At 40.6% G+C, this 22872-nt stretch overlaps 1 protein-coding gene across 4 annotated transcripts in view; it reads left to right on the plus strand.

Annotated features, from left to right (window-relative positions):
* The window catches only part of POLA1 (DNA polymerase alpha 1, catalytic subunit), a 303907-nt gene that overhangs the window by 178092 nt on the left and 102943 nt on the right, over positions 1-22872 (plus strand). For all 4 annotated transcript variants that reach the window (XM_085008764.1, XM_085008765.1, XM_021080571.2 and 1 more), the window contains exon 35: positions 22188-22304. In XM_085008764.1, coding sequence (XP_084864890.1) covers positions 22188-22304 — 117 coding nt within the window. The remainder of the gene's footprint in view (positions 1-22187; positions 22305-22872) is intronic.

Genomic DNA, 22872 nt, shown 5'->3' on the forward strand with positions numbered 1-22872 from the left:
AACATTTTGGTAAGTGTCTTTCTTTTACATAAGTAGTATCATTTGATCCTGTTAGCAACCCTGTAAAGGGAGGTGCATTTTTTTTTTTTCCACTTTTCACAGATCAGGAAGCTGAATCTTGTAATAAGAAACTTGGCCAGTGTTAGAAGGGTAATACTTTGTAGAGCTGGGATTCAAACTCGGGCCTCTCCCATTCCAAGTCCATATATTCTTTTCAAAAAGTTTTCTTCACCTAAGAGTGACAATATTCATCCTCCCTTTATCAAGTTAGTAGAAAATTCAAAGAACAAGATAGGTGTTCAGTAAATGATTGAATTCATTGCTGTGGAAGTCTTACTGCTTCAGCTGCTTTGGCCATGTGATTGGGCATTGAAATAGCCAAAGCCTTAGTAAGAGCTCTCTGTATCCTCAGAGATGGCTGATACAGCAAAGGCTTGGCAGTTGTACTCCCACGCAAGACTGTTTACTTGAGACAAATTCTTTTTTGTTTGTTTGTTTGTTTGTCTGTTTTTAAGCTTTGCTCTTGTTGATCCCAACATTCATGGGTATTGTTAAATGTCACGCTTCTCATTTACTGTTTGCATTTCATTTTAAGGAAGTAAATCTCATTGTAGTGGCATGAATAATTTATGCTTCTGTCAAGGAACTATTAAAACACCAGAGGTTGAAAAATATGCACATTCTAAACTTTGCACAAAAACTAAGGACCTTTTTCACCTCACCGCGAGTGTGAACTCCAGTAGTAAACCTGTGCACTTACTAAAAAGCCATGGTCTTGCTGACTAATTTAGGACTCTATGCCTCGTTGTCATTATGTTCATAGATAAGGAAAATTTGGCGTTTTGTCTTTCATAGAAAATAGACCTTTGTAACTTTGGGGGAACTGTTTGCATTTTTATTTAAAGCAGGAAATTTTAAACGAGGTATATTTATTCTTGAAAAATGAGTAGATAAGGATTAGGAAGGAAGATTGCCCAACCTAAGAATAAAAAGGATTTTGATTTGAGGGACACAGACAATGTGACTGAGCTTTGGGGTGGCAAAAATACGACCTGTCCTGAGACAGGTTTCTTATCAACTTCTGTGCATATTGATAAGTTCAGCCTATTTTGCAAACAGTTACTAATGCCATAATGCATTTCCCCATATCTTCCATCTGAATTTTTTACTATTATTGATTGAGGATTCAATGAGAAATGTGTTTAGAACCCTGCTTTCTGTGGTAATCACAGAAGTCAGTGGGAAGACAAGAAAATTGTATTGAAAGAAATTGTGTGCGTGTGTGTTTTGTGTTTCAGCATAGATTATCTCTGCCAAAATAATAGCTGTCATTTTGTTCTTGTTATATTAGTGGCCTGTAGCTTACCACTGCTCCTTTTGCCTTAGTTTTGCTTCTGACCACTGGCTCTTACCCTCAGCAAGAAGACCTTTTTAATTGAATGTCCAGATTCAAATGATTCTTGTCCTAATACTGTCGTAATTTTGATCCATTCCAAGTTAGGGAGCCCTAAGTTGTGACCTCTCACCTCAACATGAGAGCCCTTTAACATTCAGGGACTTTGAAACTTGACTTCTGTTTAGAATTTCATATCATGCCCATCATGGGGGGAAGAGATGGAAAATGTATACGCTGAGCCTATAGGACTTCCTGCAGTGCTTATTAATCCTTTATGGATCATTTGAAATGTTTCTAGTTTATTTAAGCTTTGCTGCTTGTATCAGATTGTTCCTACGAAAAAAGAAAAAGTGATCATGCTTTGAATTTTTAAAAATGATCTCACTTTCAAGCAAAAGCACTTTTATGCTCCATTAAAGTTGAATTTGCCAAACTCTTACATCGCATTAACACAAGCTTTACTGGATAGATAAACGTGTTGTTCAAAGACTGACTTGAACTTTACCAAACTGTGTATTAAGATTTTTATCTTTATACTTTTTATTTCTTAAATTATTTTAAAATAGACTAGTAAAGTAGACTAGGCTTGCCCAAGTGTACTGTCTTAATGACAAATAATTTTTCCATTTGATTTAAAGTATTAATATAGATTATGAGCTAATTGAGTATGAAGCTACAGTAAACAAAATATCTGGAGCTATTAATTTAAATTTTTTCGTACTTATTTTATATAATCAATACCTCAGTAAGCTGTTTTGATTTTGTGTCTTTAAATTTGTGTGAGTGATTTAATCATTTTGACATTTAAAATTTTTATTCAAGTCTATCACGTACTCAGTAATGGGGGGGTAGGTTAGTAGGTTTGCCAATAAAAAGAGTCGTTTCTCACCCCTTACCAATTTAGTGCGTTTTTTAAAAATATGCACGAAACATCCTCCAGTTTTCTATGAATTACAGTGTGTTACCCTCTTTGTTTTTATTTATTTCATGAAGTTTTTAGCTTGGAAATAATCTTCCAGTGAGTATCCTTTTGACCTAGAGTGTCTTAGAAAATTCTAGTCTCATTTGTACCATGGCTTCCTGGCTCCCAAATGCCATTAGAAGAACTTGGTCTTTCCTTTGTGTCTCCTTGGCCTTGAGGTTTTAATTTAGTGTGTTTGTTATGTAAGCTAGTTTTCTACTTGAAATGACTTTCTGTATTTTTTTAATACACGAAACCTTTACAAAGTTTAAGGTTTTACTTTATCCAAAAATATACATGCATGCTCTTTTTAAAGAACTAATTTACATTAACGTTTTTATAGTGACTTTGAAAATATATATTTTTAATGGTAATAAAAATAAAATTTAGTATCCAGCTACATCTTTTTCAGCTCTCATAGATTCTACTTTTTTTAGCTGTTAAGTCACTAGGATTCTTAATAAGAAGGAAAACGCATTTTCAGTAAATTACTTTTTTAAGGCAAACCACAAATTGTACACACAGAGGGAAGGGAGAACCTTTTATATGCCTTGTGGAGGGAAAAATCTGAAATAGCAAGATATTTTAATGTTACAGCTCACCATTTCTGAGAGATCGATGGTACCTTGTTAGTAAGAAACTGTATTAACTTTGACTTCTAATGTAAAAATCTGCACTGAATTCATTTTCGCTAATTCGCTTTATGCTTATCTCCTAGTGTTCCCATGACCTTTCAGAAATGTGTAGTTCATATTTTGTGCTCTACAAAAGCTACCCCTTAGGTTGTATTGAATAACACAAAGTTGAATTATGAACATAATGGCAGTTCTCTGTGGCATTTCCAGTTCAAGCTTACTTTTAGTCTGCTAAATTCATAAGAAAAGTGTTTTTTTAATGTTGTCCATGTTAGGGAAAAGGTTAAATAATGCCGGGCTTCTCTTCATGGGCAAACAGGGAGAGTCATTTTGGTTATTTAGTGGAAGGTTGTGTTCTCATATTTTCATTCCTCAGCCAGCATAGATGATGTTCAGGATTGTTTGGGAGCTTTCAGACAGGGCTTACATACTTCTACAATGTTTCATAAACTGCTCCTTGTCCGATGGAACTGAAAATCACCAAGGGATAAGACCTTGAGATGCGGCATTACTTCCCACGCTGGTGTATGCTTCCCAGAGTTGTATACCTAATTAGAGAAACCACGAGAAGAGGCTTGAGTCACAATGACTTGGAATTCTCTGAAAACTCTGATTTCTAGCAGAAAAGCCTGGTTAGAAAGTGGATGATGGGAATTTGTTTTCACCTTCAAGGATCATCTTCCTAAAAGTGTAATTTCACTTGCCATTTATCGTCAAGCATAATCTTCCTAAAAATGTAATTTCACTTGCCATTTATCTTTACGCCAAGAAAACTTACATTTTGCTTATCTAGTCAATATTTAATTAATGTAATCATCACTGAGTTGTCTGCTGTGAAAAGGACATAGAGAAGATGAGCTGTTTTCCATGTTCCAAGTAAAATGGATCCCTCAGTAATCCATCACCAGGCAATGGCTTCTTGGCATTCTGATGAAATATTTTAAATATGCCTTCAAGAAGAAAAGCCCACAAGTGCTACGCTGTGTATTGTCAGGAATTAAGACCCGAATGCACTTGCGTGCGAATTACACCTGTTCCTAGGTCTTTACGGGGATTATCCCAGGGAAGAGGGGGAGGGTAGGTGTTACCTCTGTATCCAAGGGGGCACACCTGAAGGCTCTCCAGGTGAGGTGAGGGGAAAGCTTTGAATTGGCTCCTGCTGTTCCATTTTGCCACAAGGCTGCTTTATGGGCCTCCTGCAAAGGAACAGCTTTTGGAGTCTCACCAGCAGCCTGGCCTGAGGGAAGCTAGAATATTCAGCCACTGGAATTGCTCTTGATCGCAGAGAGTTGAATTCCAGCAGTTTAAAATGGAAAGCACCTTTCTTCAGCTCCTATGGTGTGGGACACTTTACTCCAGGCCCTAGGGGTTCCAAGCTGAATAATAGGGTCCCCGCCCTCGGGGGCTGAGGGACTGGCCTGTGGATGCCCTTCTGCTCTCCCCTTCTTCATCCTCTTCCCTTCTTTCCTCCATCCTCGAAATACCCTTAATCTTTTCTGTTGGCACGTTTGGGCCTCCAGCTCTTAGTCAAGCTCACTCTCTTGCACCCCACGTCTCCCAGATGAAAATAATCATCCCTCCAAAATATAGTCAGAATGATATTTTAAATACAGGTGCTGCATGTTGTTTGCCCTTAAGAAGTGTTTGAATTAATTATTTGATAATACATTTAATTCCTACAAATATGTGAAAATTTCAACTCTCTTGGTGCGTGGGAGGGCGAGGGCAGAGTTTCTCTTTAAAAGTCACTTCAAATACTATTTTGGTTTTGATATTCCTGGTGCAGGCAGCCAGGATGGAAGCAGGGCTGGATAAAGGCCGAATCTTTTCTGCGTAGGGAGTCAGTTGGCCAGACACGTGAGCACGGTGTCCCCGATCCAGGTGCCTTGCGTTGTCGTGAATGTTCTTGCCATACAGTAAATGTAGCAGTAGGGTGGGGAGGCTTCCTCCTCTCACTGTCATGCAGAATGCTTCAGATGGTTGACCACCTTGACGCTGGTGGCTCTTTGTGTTCGGTAACTGTGTGTCAGTTTGTAGCCAGTTAGCCAAGTATCTTAGACCTTCTCTCCTTTCCACGGAATTTATAGAATCCATTCTGTACCAAAAGGCTTTCCTTCCTCAGAGATAGTTTGGAGTCCCCCATGCGGGGATGTCAATCTCTCTGCTTGGCATCTAATATACAGGGCCTTCTGAGCATGTTCCCAGGGAAGGAGAGTTGATTAGGTAGAGACTTCGCTGGTTGTAGTTAATTAATGGCCTCCTCCAGCCCCATTGCCTGCTTTCCTGGAGGTGCACTAAGTGACTGTACTTATGCAGCCAAGTCACATTTTTCGTTAGTTTTATTATGTGAAACATCAGATGAAGAGCTAAAGAGAATCTTTTCCCACCAGCATCTCCTAAGCTCCAGAATGGACTCACAAGTGGGGCAGGGGCCTGACTGGCTAGCACATGGCCAGGCCTGCTAAAATCATCTCAGCCTCCATGGGAGGCACATCAGGCTTACGGCAGATGGATGAGATGTGAACATAAATTCAGAGGCTAGTTAGATGATTCAGAGAGCAAGGTCAGGAGGGCTGGGGAGCTGAATCAAAAGAAGGGTTTTTTTGAACCTGTTTCTCTAACACATGAAAACATCTGTTAAGGTGGACAATATTTTCCTCAAGGATTCTTTCCTTATGCTTCCTACAATTTAGAAATTGTAGGTCTTGGGAATGTATATATTCAAATCCTTAATAATCTAATTATTTGAAAGGGCATAAAATATCTTGAGCTTTGAGAAGAGTAGCATAATGGGCAAATGTCAGGATTAGTAGCTGATTTTATATATAGTATTTTTTTCCCCTTTCTTCTGTCATTCTAACACTCTACCTCAGACTGGCTTCTATATGTTTTACACCTTGATAGTGTCCTCTTTAGCCTCATGATTTCTGCTTATTGTCTTATTTGTATAAATACATGCCCACTTATCACGGCCACACCATGGAGGACCTGCTATAATTCAGACTGCTAGGCGCCACCCCCACAGTGTCTGATTCTTGGTCTAGAGTTTGCTTCTCTAACATGTCCCAGCTGATGCTGATGCTGATGCTGCTGGTCCAGGGACCACTTTATTTATTTATTTTTTATTTTGCCTTTTCTAGGGCCGCTCCTGCGGCATATGGAGGTTCCCAGGCTAGGGGTCGAATCGGAGCTGTTGCTGCCGGCCTACACCACAGCCACAGCAACGTGGGATCTGAGCCACACCTGCAACCTACACCACAGCTCATGGCAACGCTGGATCCTTAACCCACTGAGCAAGGCCAGGGACCGAACCCGCAACCTCATGGTTCCCAGTCAGATTCGTTAACCACTGCGCCGCGATGGGAACTCCCAGGGACCACTTTAATAACCACTTCTCTAGATATTCACTGAGGCTTATTACTCAGTCAGGAGCAGTTGCATGAAGACAATAACAACATGAAATCCTAACTTAATAATGGTAGAGTAATGAGGTTTGGTTAAGAGGAAATGTGTTCAGTGATGGGAATGTGTATTTTCTTTTTTTTTTTTTTTGTCTTTTTGCTATTTCTTTGGGCCGCTCCCGCGGCATATGGAGGTTCCCAGGCAAGGGGTCGAATCGGAGCTATAGCCACTGGCCTACGCCAGAGCCACAGCAACGCAGGATCCGAGCCGCGTCTGCAACCTACACCACAGCTCACGGCAACGCCGGATCGTTAACCCACTGAGCAAGGGCAGGGACCGAACCCGCAACCTCATGGTTCCTAGTCGGATTCGTTAACCACTGCGCCACGACGGGAACTCCGGAATGTGTATTTTCTAACCTCAGTTATGGATAAATCATGAAGACTTATAGCGAACCTCATGTTTATTTTTTAAAATTGTCACAGAATTAGAGGAGTCTTGTGCTAGAACAGGCCTTTCAACCATCTAGCCTGATAACGTATAGACTTCTTTATGAAGGAAGAGACTGAAACTGCCATAGTTGAGATCTCTCCAAGTTCATTTCTTTTTCCTTAGAGCAGAGACAGGAGAAGTGATTAGATAAGAAGACTTGTGTTAGGGAAGGGAGCTTTTAAGAGGACTAATTCCCCAAATAGAAAAGGAACCATTTTAGTATTTAGTCAACATCTACTATGTTTAAATTAAATTCAGCTCCAAAGTTGATTTTAGGCTTTCTGAGTCAAAAGGTCTATAGTAATGTTAATATAATTTTTTTCCAGTTGCAGAGATCCTTTGATGGCTTTTAGTTTGAGGGTTCACAGACTAGGTTCTTGGAACGTCTGATACTAGAGATATCTCAATGAAAAAAAAAGTTGATAAATACCAAGTTTTGAAAGTATTACTTATTGTAATTAGACAAGGGAAAGAAATAGTAAATAAAATTGGAAGGGGAAGAGGTAAATTATCATTGTTTACAGATCCATGCAAACCTAGAAAACTCAATGAAATCAACCAAAAAACTAAGACGAAAAGAAGATGACCTGCCATTTATTAAAATTTTTAGGAGTTTAGAGTAATTAAAATCTTTTGGTGCTCTCCTGATTTTAATGGAGCTAATATAGAAAGTCCAAAAATAGACGTAAAAGTTTGCATTTAGTCTTACATAAAGGGTGGTGTGTATCAGTAGGGAACAGTCATCTGGGGGGAATAATACAGTTGAATTTCTTCCTTGCTGCCTACTTTGAAACAAATTGAAGATGGGTCAAAAACTTCAACTTAGAAAATGAAACGAGGAGTTCCCATTGTGGCACAGTGGAAATGAATTCAAATAGTATCCATGAGGACATGGGTTCGATCCCTGGCCTCACTCATTGGGTCAGGGATCCAGCGTTGCCATGAGCCGTGGTGTAGGTCGCAGACACGGCTCGGATCCCAAGTTGCTGTGGCTGTGGTGCAGGCCAGCTGCTGTAGCTCTGATTTGACCCCTAGTCTGGGAACCTCCATAAGCCGAGGGTGTGGCCCTAAAACAGCAAAAAAAAAGGGGGGGGGGACTATAAAAGTAATAGGTTTTTGTTTTTGTTTTGCTGCACCTGTGGCATGTGGAAATTCCTGGGCCGGAGATCAAACCCACACCACAGCAATCACCCAAGCTGCTGCAATGACAACCCTGGATACTTAACCCACTGTGCCACAAGATTATTTTAATAATCTTGGAGTTGGGAAGGAAAAATAATTGATAAACTTGACTACAAATTAACAAATAAAAATTTCTTCAGGGCAAAAGTTAAGCACGCATACTCACGTGCACACCATGAAGTCAAAAGAGGAGCAATGAATAAGGGAAAATATTTGCTGCCCCAAATAAAGGATGAATTTCCTTCGCATAGAAAACACTTGCAAATCAAGGAGAATAACACCAATAACCTAGTAGAAAAATGAGTTGGTAAAGGACAGGAACAAGCAGCTCATAGAAGAAGAAACGCAAATGGCTCTCGCTTAGGTTCAGAGGTTCAAATGAATATCATTTCCCACCTATCAGAATGATAGAGACCAAAAGTTCGAGAATAGTAGCATAGGAAAGGGTGTGGGGAAGGCAGTTGGTCAGTGTAGAAACTGGCACGCCCCCTTTGGACCACAATTTGGTGACATCTTTCAAAATTTTAAAAGAAGATACCTTTTTGACTCAGCAAATAACCTTTTAACTCAATTTGGTTATCTCTCCTTGCAGATGTACAGGACTTGCGAATGTTGTCCAAGGTGCTGAACAGCATTATTGGTAACAGAGACTGAAAACAACCTGATTGTTAATCAGAAAAGGACTCATTGCGCTATTACACTCATACAGTACGACTCTGTGCCGCCATTACTGGTGTATATGTGCTTATAGGGGATGATTTCGTCTACTTTTAAGCAGAAAACAAGATTTAAAATAGTGTATATAGTATGTTTCTTATATTTTTTAAAATAAGAGAAGATAGTTATTTGTAGTATAATAATAAATTGTGCTTAACCCATTATTTTCCAAATTTTTTTCAGTCTCTAATGAGTACTTAAAAGGTCAATTAGATACCTTATATTGCCTTTTTTGGACTAAGTCTTTGAAACTTGTGCTGTATTTTACAGTTCAGTCTGGACTAGCCACCTTTCAGGTGCTCAGGAACCTACTTAGGGCTACAGGCTCAAGCACTAGGCAGAGTAGGTAGGTACAGAGAGCAAAGAGCACCGGGCTAGTTCAGAGACCCAAGTGGCCTTGCAGCTTATTGCTGTGACAGCGTGCAATGAGTTTACTTTTTCCTGGGACTTATTTTCTTTGGATAGAATGTGAAGGATTAAACTAGAGCTCTAAAGTTCCTTCCAACTTTTAAATTTAGGGTTCAACTACATTATTTCATATTACTTGTCAAAGATAGAATTGCGCTTGCTTTCTGAGACACGATTTTTACCAGCATGCCGAAAACTCTGTGTTCCTAAGTGAAGCACACTTGATGTTGTAGGGACTGTACTGCTACGCTAGAGTAAAGGGGATATTGGTTTAAGGGAAGACTACTGCTAAGCTACATACCTGTTGTAGATTGGGGAGGACTTGGTCAGTTCTTGTAATAGAATTACATATGGTATGAGGCTTTGCTAATTCTAATGGCACACAGAGAACCTGGAAAGAGTAAAAGAGAGAATCACATCAGTAGTACCTAAAGGAAGAGTAAATGTTGAAGGAGAAAGAATGGAGAGGGAGGATTTTTTTTTTAAATACAGTTCTGTTTATAAAGTTCGTTCTTTAGAAGATAATAACCAGTAGTTTCCTTAGAACAAGAGAGAATGAGAATAACACGGACAGTGACTCTCAGCCATAGCCACACATTGGAATCACTTGGGGAGCTTTTTAAAATCCTGTTGCCCATTCAGTACTGCAGACGGGTGCTTCTCAGAGCCTAGTCCCCCGGTCAGCAGCGACTGTTGCATCACCTGGGAACTTGTTAGAGATGTGCATCCTCAGGCCCTGCCCTGAGACCTGCTGGCTCAAAAAACTCTCATTGGTGCCCAGCAATCTGTGTCATAACGTTCCCTAGGCGCCCAGCATTGAGAATTCTAGATCAAGAAAGAATCAGGGTGGAGGTAGCAGTGGGTTTCATTTTCAGGGCCAGTCTTCATCCTGCATCACCTGTGGACATGGAGCTGGAGGTGGCTTGCAGTCCACCTGCTAGATGTTTGCCATTCCTGCTTTGGAGATTTGGGTAATTTACTGGCATTATAGAGAGAGCCGAATGTTGCAGTTGACAAATAGAAGTCAGGAAGTGTCCTATCCAGTTGGGGGAAAAGAGAGAGCAGGATTTAAAAAAAAAAAAAAAAAAAAAAGGAAAGAGAAAGGGAAAAACACTGCAACTACAGAAGCCCCAAAAGGTTGGGGCAGGAGGGAACTAGTATACTAAGTAAATGTTAGAAGTGAGGAAACTCTCGATTACAAAATATTTCATTTATATGTAAGGGTTTTGTTTTTTTTGTTTTTTTCTTTTAAAGAAGTTCAAGTGTCATGATGATTTTAGGCCCACTTTTTGAACTATCATCAAGTCTATTTGATCAAAAAGTACTAAAGGCTTCTTGAACCCTTTATCATTTGGCATTAAAAGATACATTTCCTCTCCACATTTGGGCTTTCGATAGGAATGCACTTAATATGGGTATGGTAAATTCACAATGAACTAAGCCAGAAAATAAAATATATTTTCCAAGTATAAAGAGGTTGTCAGTGACTGAGAAGGAGTTAATGTGTCACATTCTTTTGATTTCTACTCCTCCGGAGAAATCACAGTATCTGTAATTTCGGAGGCATATTCTGAAGAATGTTGTATTGTGATCTCTCTAAGCCAAATCTTAGGTATCTGTCTGGGAGTTTTCAGCCCTGACAAAATAAGAATGGACCCATTATAGCATCAGGTTCATTTGATTTTTCAGAAGTTCGGGGGACTGTATATGCAGATCGTTTGAGAGAGTGCTTTTGCTCTGCCTTGTTAAAAGCAGATGGAGGAAAGCAGGCTGGGCTGCGTTAAGAGTGAGTTTGGTGCTTCTTATTTTTCGAGAGCTCGGCGGTATAACTTCTGCAACCCCCTTTCTGTGTATTTTTCTTTTCTCATCCCCAAGCATTACATTTAACATGGGAAAGTCGATTTTGATAATTTCCAAAAAACTAGGCATTATAGCAGGATTTGCGCCTCTTAGAAAAAACTGCTCCTTGTCGAACCTGCCTTTCACACCTAAGTAAAGCAGTTCTGATGTAACTTTTCTAATCATCACATTTATTACAGAAAAGAGGATAATAATCATTTTTGAGACTATGTCTATGAAAAATATGGTCTTGATTTTTGTATTAATTTCTGAGTACTGAGTTTATATTTTTAGATTGTTTTGTGAATTGGGCTGAGTATAAAGTGGTTTTCAGCACAGGGGTGGTATGGTTGAAACATCTTCCCTAGATAGCAAACACATGCATTTCACCAGCTTTTTGGACAGAGCTACAGTTAATAATTTCTTTACAGGAAAAAAATGTATGGGTTTTTTGTTGCTGTTGTTATCATTTTCTCATCTTCCATTCTGGCATTTAAATTCTGAAACTTCATCTCGCTGTGTAGACTTACCTTGTCTTGCCAAGAGGAAAGAAGTGGCTTTTCTGCAAAGCTAAATAGTTTTTACTTTATTGTCTGCTACGAAACAGCTGCTGATACCAGAAAAATGCCGTCTCATCATTGGGCCTGGGGTGTCCAAAAGAGGCAGGAAAAAAAAAAATGACTGTAGCTCTCTGTCTGCCCTGGCACTCTCCTCCTTTCTCTCCGTTTTCATTGCCGTGAAGAGCAGGAGAACAATATTCTGCAATTAAGGATTCCATTAAGTTGAAGAAAAGAGCAAATGGGGGATGTTTGTTCTCCAAGCTGAAAAAATTTGTCTGGGGTGGGGGAGATACTGGTAGTGGTATAGACAGAGGTGGGTGGAGAGACGAAGTCAGGGCTGTTTGTTGAATATACTGTTAAGGACTGTTACCATCCTAATTAATCAAGTTAGAAATTACAGCTGTAGTCGGTTTCCCCCCAATTCTTGTTATCAATTTTCTTCTCTTTTGAGACAAAGCAAATATAAATTTTGTGTTCATTTGTCATTCGTTCTTTGACTTCAGCATCTCTGAAAATAACAATGTAGCACAAAAGCCCAGTATTTACCTAGTTGTAATGTGGGTTGCCATGGTGTTTTGCAAATTATTGCAATTATGTTCACCATGCGAGTCGCCCTTGGTAACTGGCGAAAAAACTGATAATCCTGTTTTGAACAAAAGGTCAAATTGCTGAATAGAAAGTCTTGATTAACTAAAAGATGTACAAAGTGGAATTATTTCCTACCATTCAGAAATAGTTCTTGATCGGGTTTGGGGGAGGGGGTGAGTAAGTACATCTGATTACTGAAGTACAAAGCATTGAAAGGATGTTGTCTTGAGCCTTTCATGTAGTCTTAATGGTGGCTTTTTTGTCAAATTTACCCATTTGCGGCATTGAAAGAGGCAGCTGCATTTAAGCTGGAGAGACGGTGCTTTTTCAAGAGTTCAGTGCATGGAAAGTTCTCAGCAGTATCTGCAGTTTACTAGTAGCCCCTGGTCTATTAAAACTGATGTGCCGCATTTGAGCCCATTGCTCTCAGTACTTGTGAACCCCTCTGGCTGATGATCTAATAAAGTGCTCTTACTGGACAATCTCTGATCAGCTACTTAAAAAGGAGCTTGGGGGAGGGGGCGGAAGGGAGAAGCCTCATAGGCGGGCAGACGTGGCATAGGCCAGAAGGGAGCCGTGAGGGCTAAAGCGAGAGGTCTGTCTTGATGGTAATCGGTGCTGAGGTATTTGCCATGGGGTTGTGGGTTTTGTGCCCCAAATCCGTCTAAGCTGTGATCACAATTTTTTCTTTTCGGGAGGGAAATCTTAATTTTATTCCAAATCGAGTAAGAAAAGATGAGAAATGTTGTTTGGAAGTTTGAAAGTCCACTTTTGTGGATTTGCTTCTTAGATGATGGGCAGTCATAAAATCATGACTCTACGTTGTTGTAAAAGCAGAAGTTTCCCAGGTTACAGCCAAAGGTCAGATGGATTTCCTCTCTTCTGAATCTGGCAGAGCATCTGGAGGAGAATTTAGGAGGGAGGGAGTCTCTTCTTTTTTTTTAAATGGCCACCTGAAAAATCAATTCTCAAAACTTTTGAGAGTGTGTGAAAGTAGCATGAAAGCAAAGCAGACCTTAACAAGTTTGTGGGTTTACATTCTACATCACCTAGCAACCCCCTGGCTCAGCCAGATCTCTTGTCTACCCTTAGTTCTGTTTACAGACTATTCAAACGGCCCTTCGAAACCATGAAAGATATTCAGTTTCATTAGTACCATTCTCAAGGAGAAAATAATTAAAGTTAAATGAACAAACATTGCCTGGTGATGGTTTGAAGTCCGTTCTGATTTTAAGATGCCCTTTGAGGCAATTGCATAGATAGTTCAGTTTTAACATTTGTTGTTCAGTACCCAAAGGTATATCACATTAAACCATACCGATAAATACTAGCCTGCAAACAAACAGAAAATAAAAATTACGTTAGCTAGACTTGAGCAAAGAAAAGAAACTCTGCTAGTAGTAAGTTTCTAGGCATGCCCTCCTGATTAAATTTTTTTGTTTGATTCCTACCCTGGACATCTGAACTGATCCATGTGTACACTGAATAAAGACAGGGGAGGGGGGTGTGGAGAACAAAGCACTTCTCTTTAAAACGGATTTATTACATCCCTTCGGAGACGCAATATCGTCAAGTATTCAAATCATATTCCATATAAGGTTGTGTGCATTTTAGTGAGTGGCTTAATTTCATAGATGATTCTAATACCGATAATATGTGCCCTGCCACTTTCTACTTGGAAACTGCTTATGTGCTTAAATTGACCTATTTTCATAATTTCTAATAGTAAAAGAATTGTTTTAAAGAAAATATTTTTGGGGAATTCCCATCGTGGCTCAGTGGAAACGAATCTGACTAGCATCCATGAGGACACAGATTTGATCCATGGCCTCATTCAGTGGGTTAAAGATCTGGCATTGCCGTGAACTGTGGTGTAGGTCGCATGTGAGACTCAGATCTTGTGTTGCTGTGGCTGTGGTGTAGGCCAGCAGCTGCAGCTCTGATTCGACCCCTAGCCTGGGAACCTCTGCATGCCTCGGGTGCGGCCCCCCCAAAATATGTATTTTATTTTTCATGAGCCTTTTCCCCCATAAGCCCATTCTCTGAAAGTTAATCTTGGAAACAACAAAACACATGATAAAGCGCAAAATGTTTTTCCTGTGTTTTAGAGGTTCATTCGTATTGAACCCTCTTGGCAAAACTGTCTGTTCGCTCATTAATAACAGTGTCCTGATTATAAAAACAGTATGTACCCTTGTTGTAGAAAATTTAGATAATAACCAGTCATGGCTTTTTAGAGTATTTCCTTCCAGTCTTTTTTTCTGTGTACATATTTATGAAACCAAGACTTAACATTTGAAGCTTACTGGTTAGTGTGTGTCCACACCAAAGGTGATGTTTTTGCAAGAGTGAGGACTTAAGAGGCAGGAGCAGTTTTGGATAACGAACAATTTTTCTTAGAGGCTTCGTCACTAAAAAAAAAAAAATTTTTTTTTTTTTTTTTTTTTTTTGTCTTTTTAGGCCGCACCTGCAGCATATGAAAGTTCCCAGGCTAGGGGCCGAATCAGAGCTGTAGCTGCCAGCCTACACCACCGCCACAGCAACACCAGATCCTAACCCACTGAGCAAGGCCAGGGATCAAACCCACGTCCTCAAGGATACTAGCTGGGTCCGTTACCGCTCAGCCATGATGGGGACTCCCATCACTAAAATATTAATGTAAGCATCAGCGTAGCCATTTTTCCTTCTTCTTTCCTTGCCTTAACTGACACATCCATTTATAACCATTCATGTTAGAAAGTTGGACATTTATCATGGTTGGAATATTACATCCCCAAGTCACTGGTAGCTTCACATAGGGAAAAAAGAGTCTTTTGTGAAAAGATTTGTAATACAACAGAGATTAATAGAATGCGGGGAGGAAAATGCTTTCAGTTTCTCGTGTAAAGTGAAAGCAGGGCGGCTTGGAAGTCTTGTATTCTTACTATTTGTATTTTGTTAGATCTCTAACATCCACAGTACATGACTGGGTTGCATGAGCTCTTTGTGCTTTGTTGACAGTTGACAGACAAAGCAAAATTATTCCTGAAGCAAGGTAGCATGTACTTAGTTGTGACCTATTATAGCCTAAGAATGTAGCTAGCTTTTGAGTTGGATGAATAGGGAGCGTATTTTATAGAATAGGCTTGAATATACTAAGAGAGATTTTAGCTGCCCATACAGAAAGAAACATGTCCTCCATTGAACTTTTTTCCCCAAAACGTAATTTTCCATATAAAGTGATTTTAAGTATATTTTCCCCGGTTGCTTGCACAGAGACAATTTTAACTGTTCTAGTATTGTCCTACAGTGGTAAAATAAAATTGCTGGTAATTGTTGGCTTTCTCTGCTCACAGTATAGCAGGAGAAGATGGCCCGCATGGGGCTCTTTAATGTACCTCAGGTACGTAAATCTTCTGATGCTCAACCTCTTGATTGCAAATTAAAATAGCAAGGCTATGGTATTGGATTTGATGTGAGGCAAAGCAGAGCAACTTGCTAATTTATCATGTAATATACAATTGCTCAGGGTGGAATTTGTCCACTTGTAGTGCTATTCAGTGTGTTTAAATGAGGAGCACTGTTTGCATCTAACCTATCATAACAGTTTGGGAGTGCTCCATTATCCTTTCAGCAAACTGATGGCAGAGCCTGGTGCTTGCACAAATGATAAGATCAATAAGTTTCAAATAACTTGGATGAAATGACATGTGACTGTTCTTCACTTAAAGACATGTCTTACTTTAAAAATCAATTTTAATAATATTTAAAATTCTTACATTGACCAACAAGGCACTTTCCACTTCTGTTTTGTTTGATAATTTTGTTAAAAAATATTTTTGTATTAACTTTGGTGAACGGTTAGGTTATGTATGTATTTTTCCTGATTTGCTCTTTCTTCTCCTACCATGGCTCCTCTCTGAGAGTTAATAATCGCTCTTTGACCTGCCAGCAGACTGCAGCGTAGAAGATTTAACGTTAAAAGCAAAACTATGTTCCTGTTAAAACTTCCCCTGGAGATCTTAGGAAAATTTTCGCCCAGTTTTGGGTGCAAATGTGGGTCAGAAAGCAATTTGTTTTTTGATATTTCTGGAAATCCCAAATCACAACATGTCATTCTTCAAAAGCAGCTGTGGGCCCACACTGTGCACTGTCTATAAGAAGACCCATTTTTACACTAGGGATAATTCTGTGACAGAAAAATGTGACTGCAAGGGAACCCTAGAACATTTATAAATGGTTTTGGGCGAAAAGAGCGTCTGGTATTCTCAAAGGGCATATAGTTTGGAAAGAGGAGCTGTTAGCGGCCATTATTGAAAAATAGTAATGATATGATGAACTCTGGAAGAGCACGCGTACTGGCAGGCGTCGCCCTGTGACCCTGTCACCGCACTCCTGGAGAGCCATTACAGTTTAAACTAAATCATACGTCACTGTAGTACTATATTGTGTTGTCTCTTGAAAATCTCCGTGAATCCGAAAATAAAGCACTTCCCCTCACTGTCTGTTCTGCCATCTATAACTTGAGATCCAGTATAGTTTTACTGGGAAAAACATGGAAATTTCCCTTGTGTTGACTGCATAGTTGTACTCTTCTGCAGTCAAATTGGGAAACAACTCCGCCTGATCTTACTGGTTATCGCTCTTTGTCATTCTCCATTTGGGGATAACACTAGGTGGAAACTGACCAGGCTCCTCTTTCCTGATTGGAATAGTGCATCTTTTTTTTTTTTTTTTTTTTTAGGCCCGCTTCTGTGGCATACGGAGGTTCCCAGGCCAGGGGTCGAGTTGGAGCTGTAGCCACTGGCCTGCACCACAGCCACAGCTACGCCAGATCTGAGCCGCGTCTGCGACCTACACCACACCTCACGGCAATGCCGGATCCTTAACCCACTGAGCAAGGCCAGGAGATCGAACCTGCCTCCTCACGGATGCTAGTCTGATTCGTTTTCACTGAGCCACGACGGGAACTCCCTGAAGAGTGCATCTTTAATGGTCCCTTGTCAGCTGGAGCCCAGCACTGATGTTCCCCAGCACTAGCAGCATGTGGAGGATAAGAACAAAATTTGACACTGCCTGAACGTTTGTGTGCGCTTTCTTATTTGATCATCTGGACAACTCTGATAGGGTAAACAGTATTACCTCCTGTTTGATAGACGAGGAAACCGAGGCTCGGAGGGAAGTTCAATGATTTTAAACAAAATTACCTGTTAGTACATAGGAAGGACCGTACGCCAGTGCCCTTTTTCATAACCTCAATGCCATATTCTTCACTGAGTGTGAACTTTTGTGCTGGAGACTGTGGGCGCGTGAGGGGGGTACTGCCAAATGCAAAATGGATGGTTCCCCGAGGGCCTGCCCATCCAGTTTAAGTAAAAGAAGAGGGTTCAGGGATCGTGCAAAGCAGAGTGTGCTCAGCATTAGCTGGGCCAGAGGGAGAAGCCCCTGAGGGGTGGGAAATTTCACCGGAGAGGAATGAAAGTGATGCTCAAGGAGGAGGCAGCAGGCACGAAGCAGCGAGGACACTGAGAAAACCAACACTGTCGTGGGGAGAGTTTGCATAAGAGAATGCTGAGAAAGGAGGAATGGGAGCCAAGCGTGCGGTTCTTAATCCTTGATGGAAGGTGTCCGATTGGGGGATGGGAGCCCAGAGGCCCTGGGGAGGTACACTTGGCAGGTCTGTGCGTTGGGTGTGGGAGAGAGTCGGGGAAAGGAGGCAGGGCGGGGGCTCTTGTAGTAGGTCAGCTTTGAGGTCTGGGCTTGGCTGGGGTTGATGGTAACAGGACTAGAAAGCAGCTGGACAGACCTGGTGACTGACTAGAAATGGGAGACAGACTCACCATATATTGGACTCAAGACTATGAAAACTACTGTGAATTTTATTTCCCCTGTGGATTTTAGACCCTTACTATTTTTCATAAACCTGCGCCTGTGCATTCTTATTTTATTGCTTCTATTCTTTCCATTTATTTCTTCAAAAGATGTTTTTGAATGCCTCCCCTGCACCACATTTCTGGGTCTGGGTGATTTCTGTGTGTGCGTCCTTCTAAAAATACAAATGTACACAAATGAATAGCAATTTGTGTTTAAGGTGCAACTACCAGGAACGCCTCAGTTACAAGCGGAAATCGATCCCTTTTTAGCATGTGCAGACAGAAACCATTTTAGTTGAGGCCTCAGAAATATAATTTAGCAATCAGAACCAATCAGCATTTGACACAATTTCATACACAATGATTTCAAGGAATTAGTGATGCTGAGACTAAAGTAACAGATGACAGAGCTTTGCATGTTTTGGTCAAAGTTTGTTTTGCCACTGGACAGGCTGGCTTCACCTCTTTTGAACCTTCTACTTATAAACATGGTTAAGGTCGCCATCTGAAAACATAATGACCTTATTCCTCTTGGTTACGACAATTGGGCATTTACATGTGGCGTTGCATAATAAGGTGATATATTTGGATGGCAGATGTCCTTAGAGTGGTTCTGGTTGGTTTTTTGTTTGTTTGTTTGTTTGTTTTGGTTTGTTTTTTACTTAAACCCCAAACCTTTTTATAGGTTGGACTGCCAAAGAACTACGTTTTATTAAAATTTTCCCCTTCCATTGGCTCAGCGATGTACCTTTGGGCTGTATGTTATTTCCTAACATGAGAAATGAAAATAAGTTTAATTTTGTCCTTGTGAGTGATAATTAAAAGGGAATTTATACAGTGTTAGTATTTGCATTTGTTTGGTTTTTACCACTCATGGTAAAATTCATGAGGCAAAATTCACTGTAGGATCTTGTAATGGAAAGATTTGCCTCTTCGTGGAACATTTTGAAAGACCAGGAATATTGATTTTTCACAGCACCCATGTTCCTTGAAAAGTACGTTTAGCACAGTCAGTCAGTATTTGCTGGGGGAACAAAGGGTTAACTAAATGTACTTGACAGAACTGAATGGAAACAAAGCATATATTGATTATGGTTAGGGCCTGTTTCCCCCATAGAAGAGTTTTGTTTAAAATACACCATGACCAAAAGCTTAATTATCAAAATAAAACAAGAGGCATAAAGAGTTACAGGCTTCTCATATTTTTTTTTCAGCCCCAGTTCCCTTCACACAGTTATCAGCATGTTTAATTTCCATGCATAATAGCACTAGTTATTGTTGTCATTTGTAAAGGGAGATTAACAGATAGTAAGTACAAACAAACCCAAATAAGTACTGAATAGAGAGGTGACAAAGAAGAAAAGACCTCTTTAATGTTAATTATAACTGGTAGGAAGTCTAGACAAATTATATTATCTGTTTTCTATATGATTTGAAAGGACATTTAGTTACTAATTCTGTCAGAGATAGAGTTGGGTGTTTGCTTTAGAAACAGGTGAGGTGACAATTTAGCATCTCCCTGGTTGGCAGCTCACCTAGTGAGTCATGAAGTTGTGATAAATTGACAGAATCAAGTTTCAAAAACATCTGAAAAGAATTGTAGCTCTTTGAACATTGTGTTTTAAAAGTAATTTTAACTTCGAGATTGTATTCGGGTACTTAATACTTTATTGTCTCAAAACATGATAATTGACCTATCTGCTTGCCTCTTTAAAATTTTTGTTTAGAATTGAATTACCGCATCTAGTTGTGAATGTTAACTGATAGATATTCCCAAGTGTGTAAACCCTCAGGTAGCAAATACAGTGTAATAGACCCAAATGAATGATAATGGAGTGGTTCAGTCCAGCAATTTTCATACTTGGTTTCCTTTATTAATGTGCCTAAATGGATACTTCCAGAAACAACTAGTCTCACCTTTAGTTTTATAGGCTACATTTAAAATGCAACACCAGGTGCTGTGGTCAGACCCACTACCCCTCCATCTCCCCCCATGCCCACAACAGGCCAAACCAAAGGATCTTGGGGGGTTTTTTTATTATTATTACTGAGGGGCTATCAATTGTGAGCTGCATGCTTGACTTAATAGCTTTTTTGAGGAACCATAAATACACCATTAAATGTACATGTCAATTGTAAATGCATCTGCGTTTCATAAATATTAAAATGTGAGTAAAAATGTGTCTTCGAGAAAATGTGGTAATAGGCTCTAGGAATTGGAATACATGGTTGCCTGTGACTCAGAACCACTGATTCTTCTTGTCTGGGGCTTTTGCTGTGGTAGTAGTTGTGTGTCTGAGATGGGTGGAACCCACAGGGCTCCAGCCCTTCCCTATGTTAGTTAGCATTTCTTGCTGGTACCTTACAACTTGGTTCGTACAGCCAAACCGTAGTGAATTGCTTTTAGTCTGTGTGTGTGTGGACCTTGCTTTCCTGTTTAGATTGTAATTTCCTGAAGCTGTGTGCCTGCAGGCTCTTTGACTATTGCCCACAATGTTTAGTATATTAAATATTAATTTAATATTTATATAAATATGTTAAAGATTTCATAAGGGCTCCTTAAGGCCTTCTACCTGAAAACTTGACATTAAATATTAAAATAGTTCAACCCGTTGACCGAAGGCGAGAATGAAGTATACTGTGGATGTCTTGATCAGATAAGTTTTATAGTCTTTAAAGGCAGCATATTTTCTTTCAGTCATAAAGTTTTACAGTTTTTACACACCCTGGGTGTGAAAGCCACAAATGGAGGTGGAAGAGTGGATTCTGGGCACTTGCCCTTGAGTTTGGTTGTCGCTACTTGCCAGAAGAGGCACGAGGTCACAGTGAGTGGGGACATCCCGCAGCTTTGGTTTCCCGCCACATGGCAGCATCACTGAGTGGCAGGTGAACGTCCCTGGCGTAATTAGAGCAACATCTGTGTGTATTCTGCTCTTCTCCAGGGAGAAAGACCGACAGGTTCTTCAGTTTAGAAACACGGGTATGTGGTTAAACATGTCATTGGCCCATTTCTTCATCATGTCACAATCATATCACACATCGCTCTCTCTAGCCTTCTTTCTTGGGCTCATGTTCTCTCTTCCTAAGTTGTCTCTCCTGTCTTCTCCACCTACCAAACCTCTGCTTACTCTTCAAGATCAGTTCAACAGGTCCGCCTTGCCAGACACTCCAAACACCCAAAGGCAGTCAGGTCCCTCTTGCGGCTCCCCAGGTGGGAACCCCAGCGCTTCACCCTCGTTTGCCTGAGGCTCCTCATGCCTAATACATGTGGCACTAAAGCCCACAGGCCCTGGTGCCTTGGTATGAGCACCTGAGCTTTGCTCAACCCCACATGGAGAGTCCTGGATTCCGTCTTTAACAGACATGTCTTATGGAGAATGTAGCGCAGATTTAAGACGGCAACCGTATTGTTAGCACGTCTCTGCCAGAAAACTCAAACGAGCAAGTGAGCGAGGGAGAGTAACTGAAGGGGGAAAGTGAGAAGAGGGTTCTAAAGGCCAGAGAGGTGGGCGATGGCTATTCGAAACCGCTGCAGAAGAGTAGTCAGTTGATTGTCTTGAAAACATTGCAGCCAGTTCTGTGCCTCCAGAGAACATGTGTAAAATAATCTGGGGTCATTTAAAATGAACTAACTACTTCTACTGGTCAGTGTTTCTTTTATGCCAAAGCTAGTTCTAGGCCCTCTAAGTGTATCTCATCATAACAACAAACCTATAAAGTAAGTGTGTGCCCATTGAAAAAAACTGATCACAGCACTTAAAGCAACTAGTCAGTAGTCACTCGGCTTTTGGGAAAGTCATTCATTTCTGCGTGGTAGTGGTCTTTGCTAGTGAACTAAAACCCATCGGTTTACGTGCTGCATGTGATCATAAAAGTTTTTATTGGGAGGTTTTGATGTAGTCGGGGTTGGAGGGAGGGATTTCTTTTCAGAAAAGGGAATAACATCTTGTGATCTTTTTTTTTTTAAACTTCATGAGTTACCTTTTTAAGTTTGGGTCATGGATCGAATTAACATGTCGGGAAAGAAGGGTAGGGGGCAATTTCAGAATGTCTAAGGAAGATTGGAATGAAGTGAGCCTGTCTTGATCACAAAAGGCTTTCTCTGTGTACCGTTGGTGGTGGTGATAGGACTGAAGTGCCCTCTTTTCTCTCCAGGGCTGGCTGATTTGTGAGGAGCCCACATGTCGAAATCGAACTCGGCACCTTCCCCTTCAGTTTTCCCGAAATGGACCTCTTTGCCAAGTCTGCATGAAAGCTACACTCCGGCCAGAGGTAACAGTCTCATAAGAACTCGGTGGGGGGCGGGGGGTGAGGGCTGTTTGGTATTTGCCCTGTGGTGATGCCCTACTGCTACGCATATGTCTTTAAGAAAATATCCAGGCTTCAAAAAGACGTATGTTTTATTTTTGACATCATGAACAGCACGTGTTTATATCTAAAAGGGAAACTGACTGGTTGCCATATGGGTTTCTCAGGTATCTCTGGTGGCCACTTCTTAGTTACAGAGAAGAGATGCCACCCCTTTTTGTAGAAACTGCTGTTATCTTCAGACTAGATCAGAACTCCCTTTGCAAGCAAGGGCCAGGAAACCTCCCACAACTGAACCTTAAAGGCGTATTTGGTTTGCCTAGGACTCCATTTTAGTTCTCAAGCGTTTTCCCCACCACAGCACGTGCACCTGAGGGATAAGGCAGACTTATCCGCAGTTGTTGGTGACTCCCATCTGGGGAGCACAGTCTGGAAACTCCTTCCTGGTGATTAAGATGCCTTCTCCCTGTCGCCCCCTTGGAGCGTCATGGACCCAAGCAGCATTTCCCCAGCTGAGGAGAGGGGTGTTTGA

This window comes from Sus scrofa, chromosome X, assembly GCF_054392235.1.
Source record: "Sus scrofa isolate SSC_HxYL_T2T_F1_AM1 chromosome X, Sscrofa_HxYL_maternal_Yorkshire_Landrace_v2.0, whole genome shotgun sequence".
NCBI classification, from domain to species: domain Eukaryota; kingdom Metazoa; phylum Chordata; class Mammalia; order Artiodactyla; family Suidae; genus Sus; species Sus scrofa.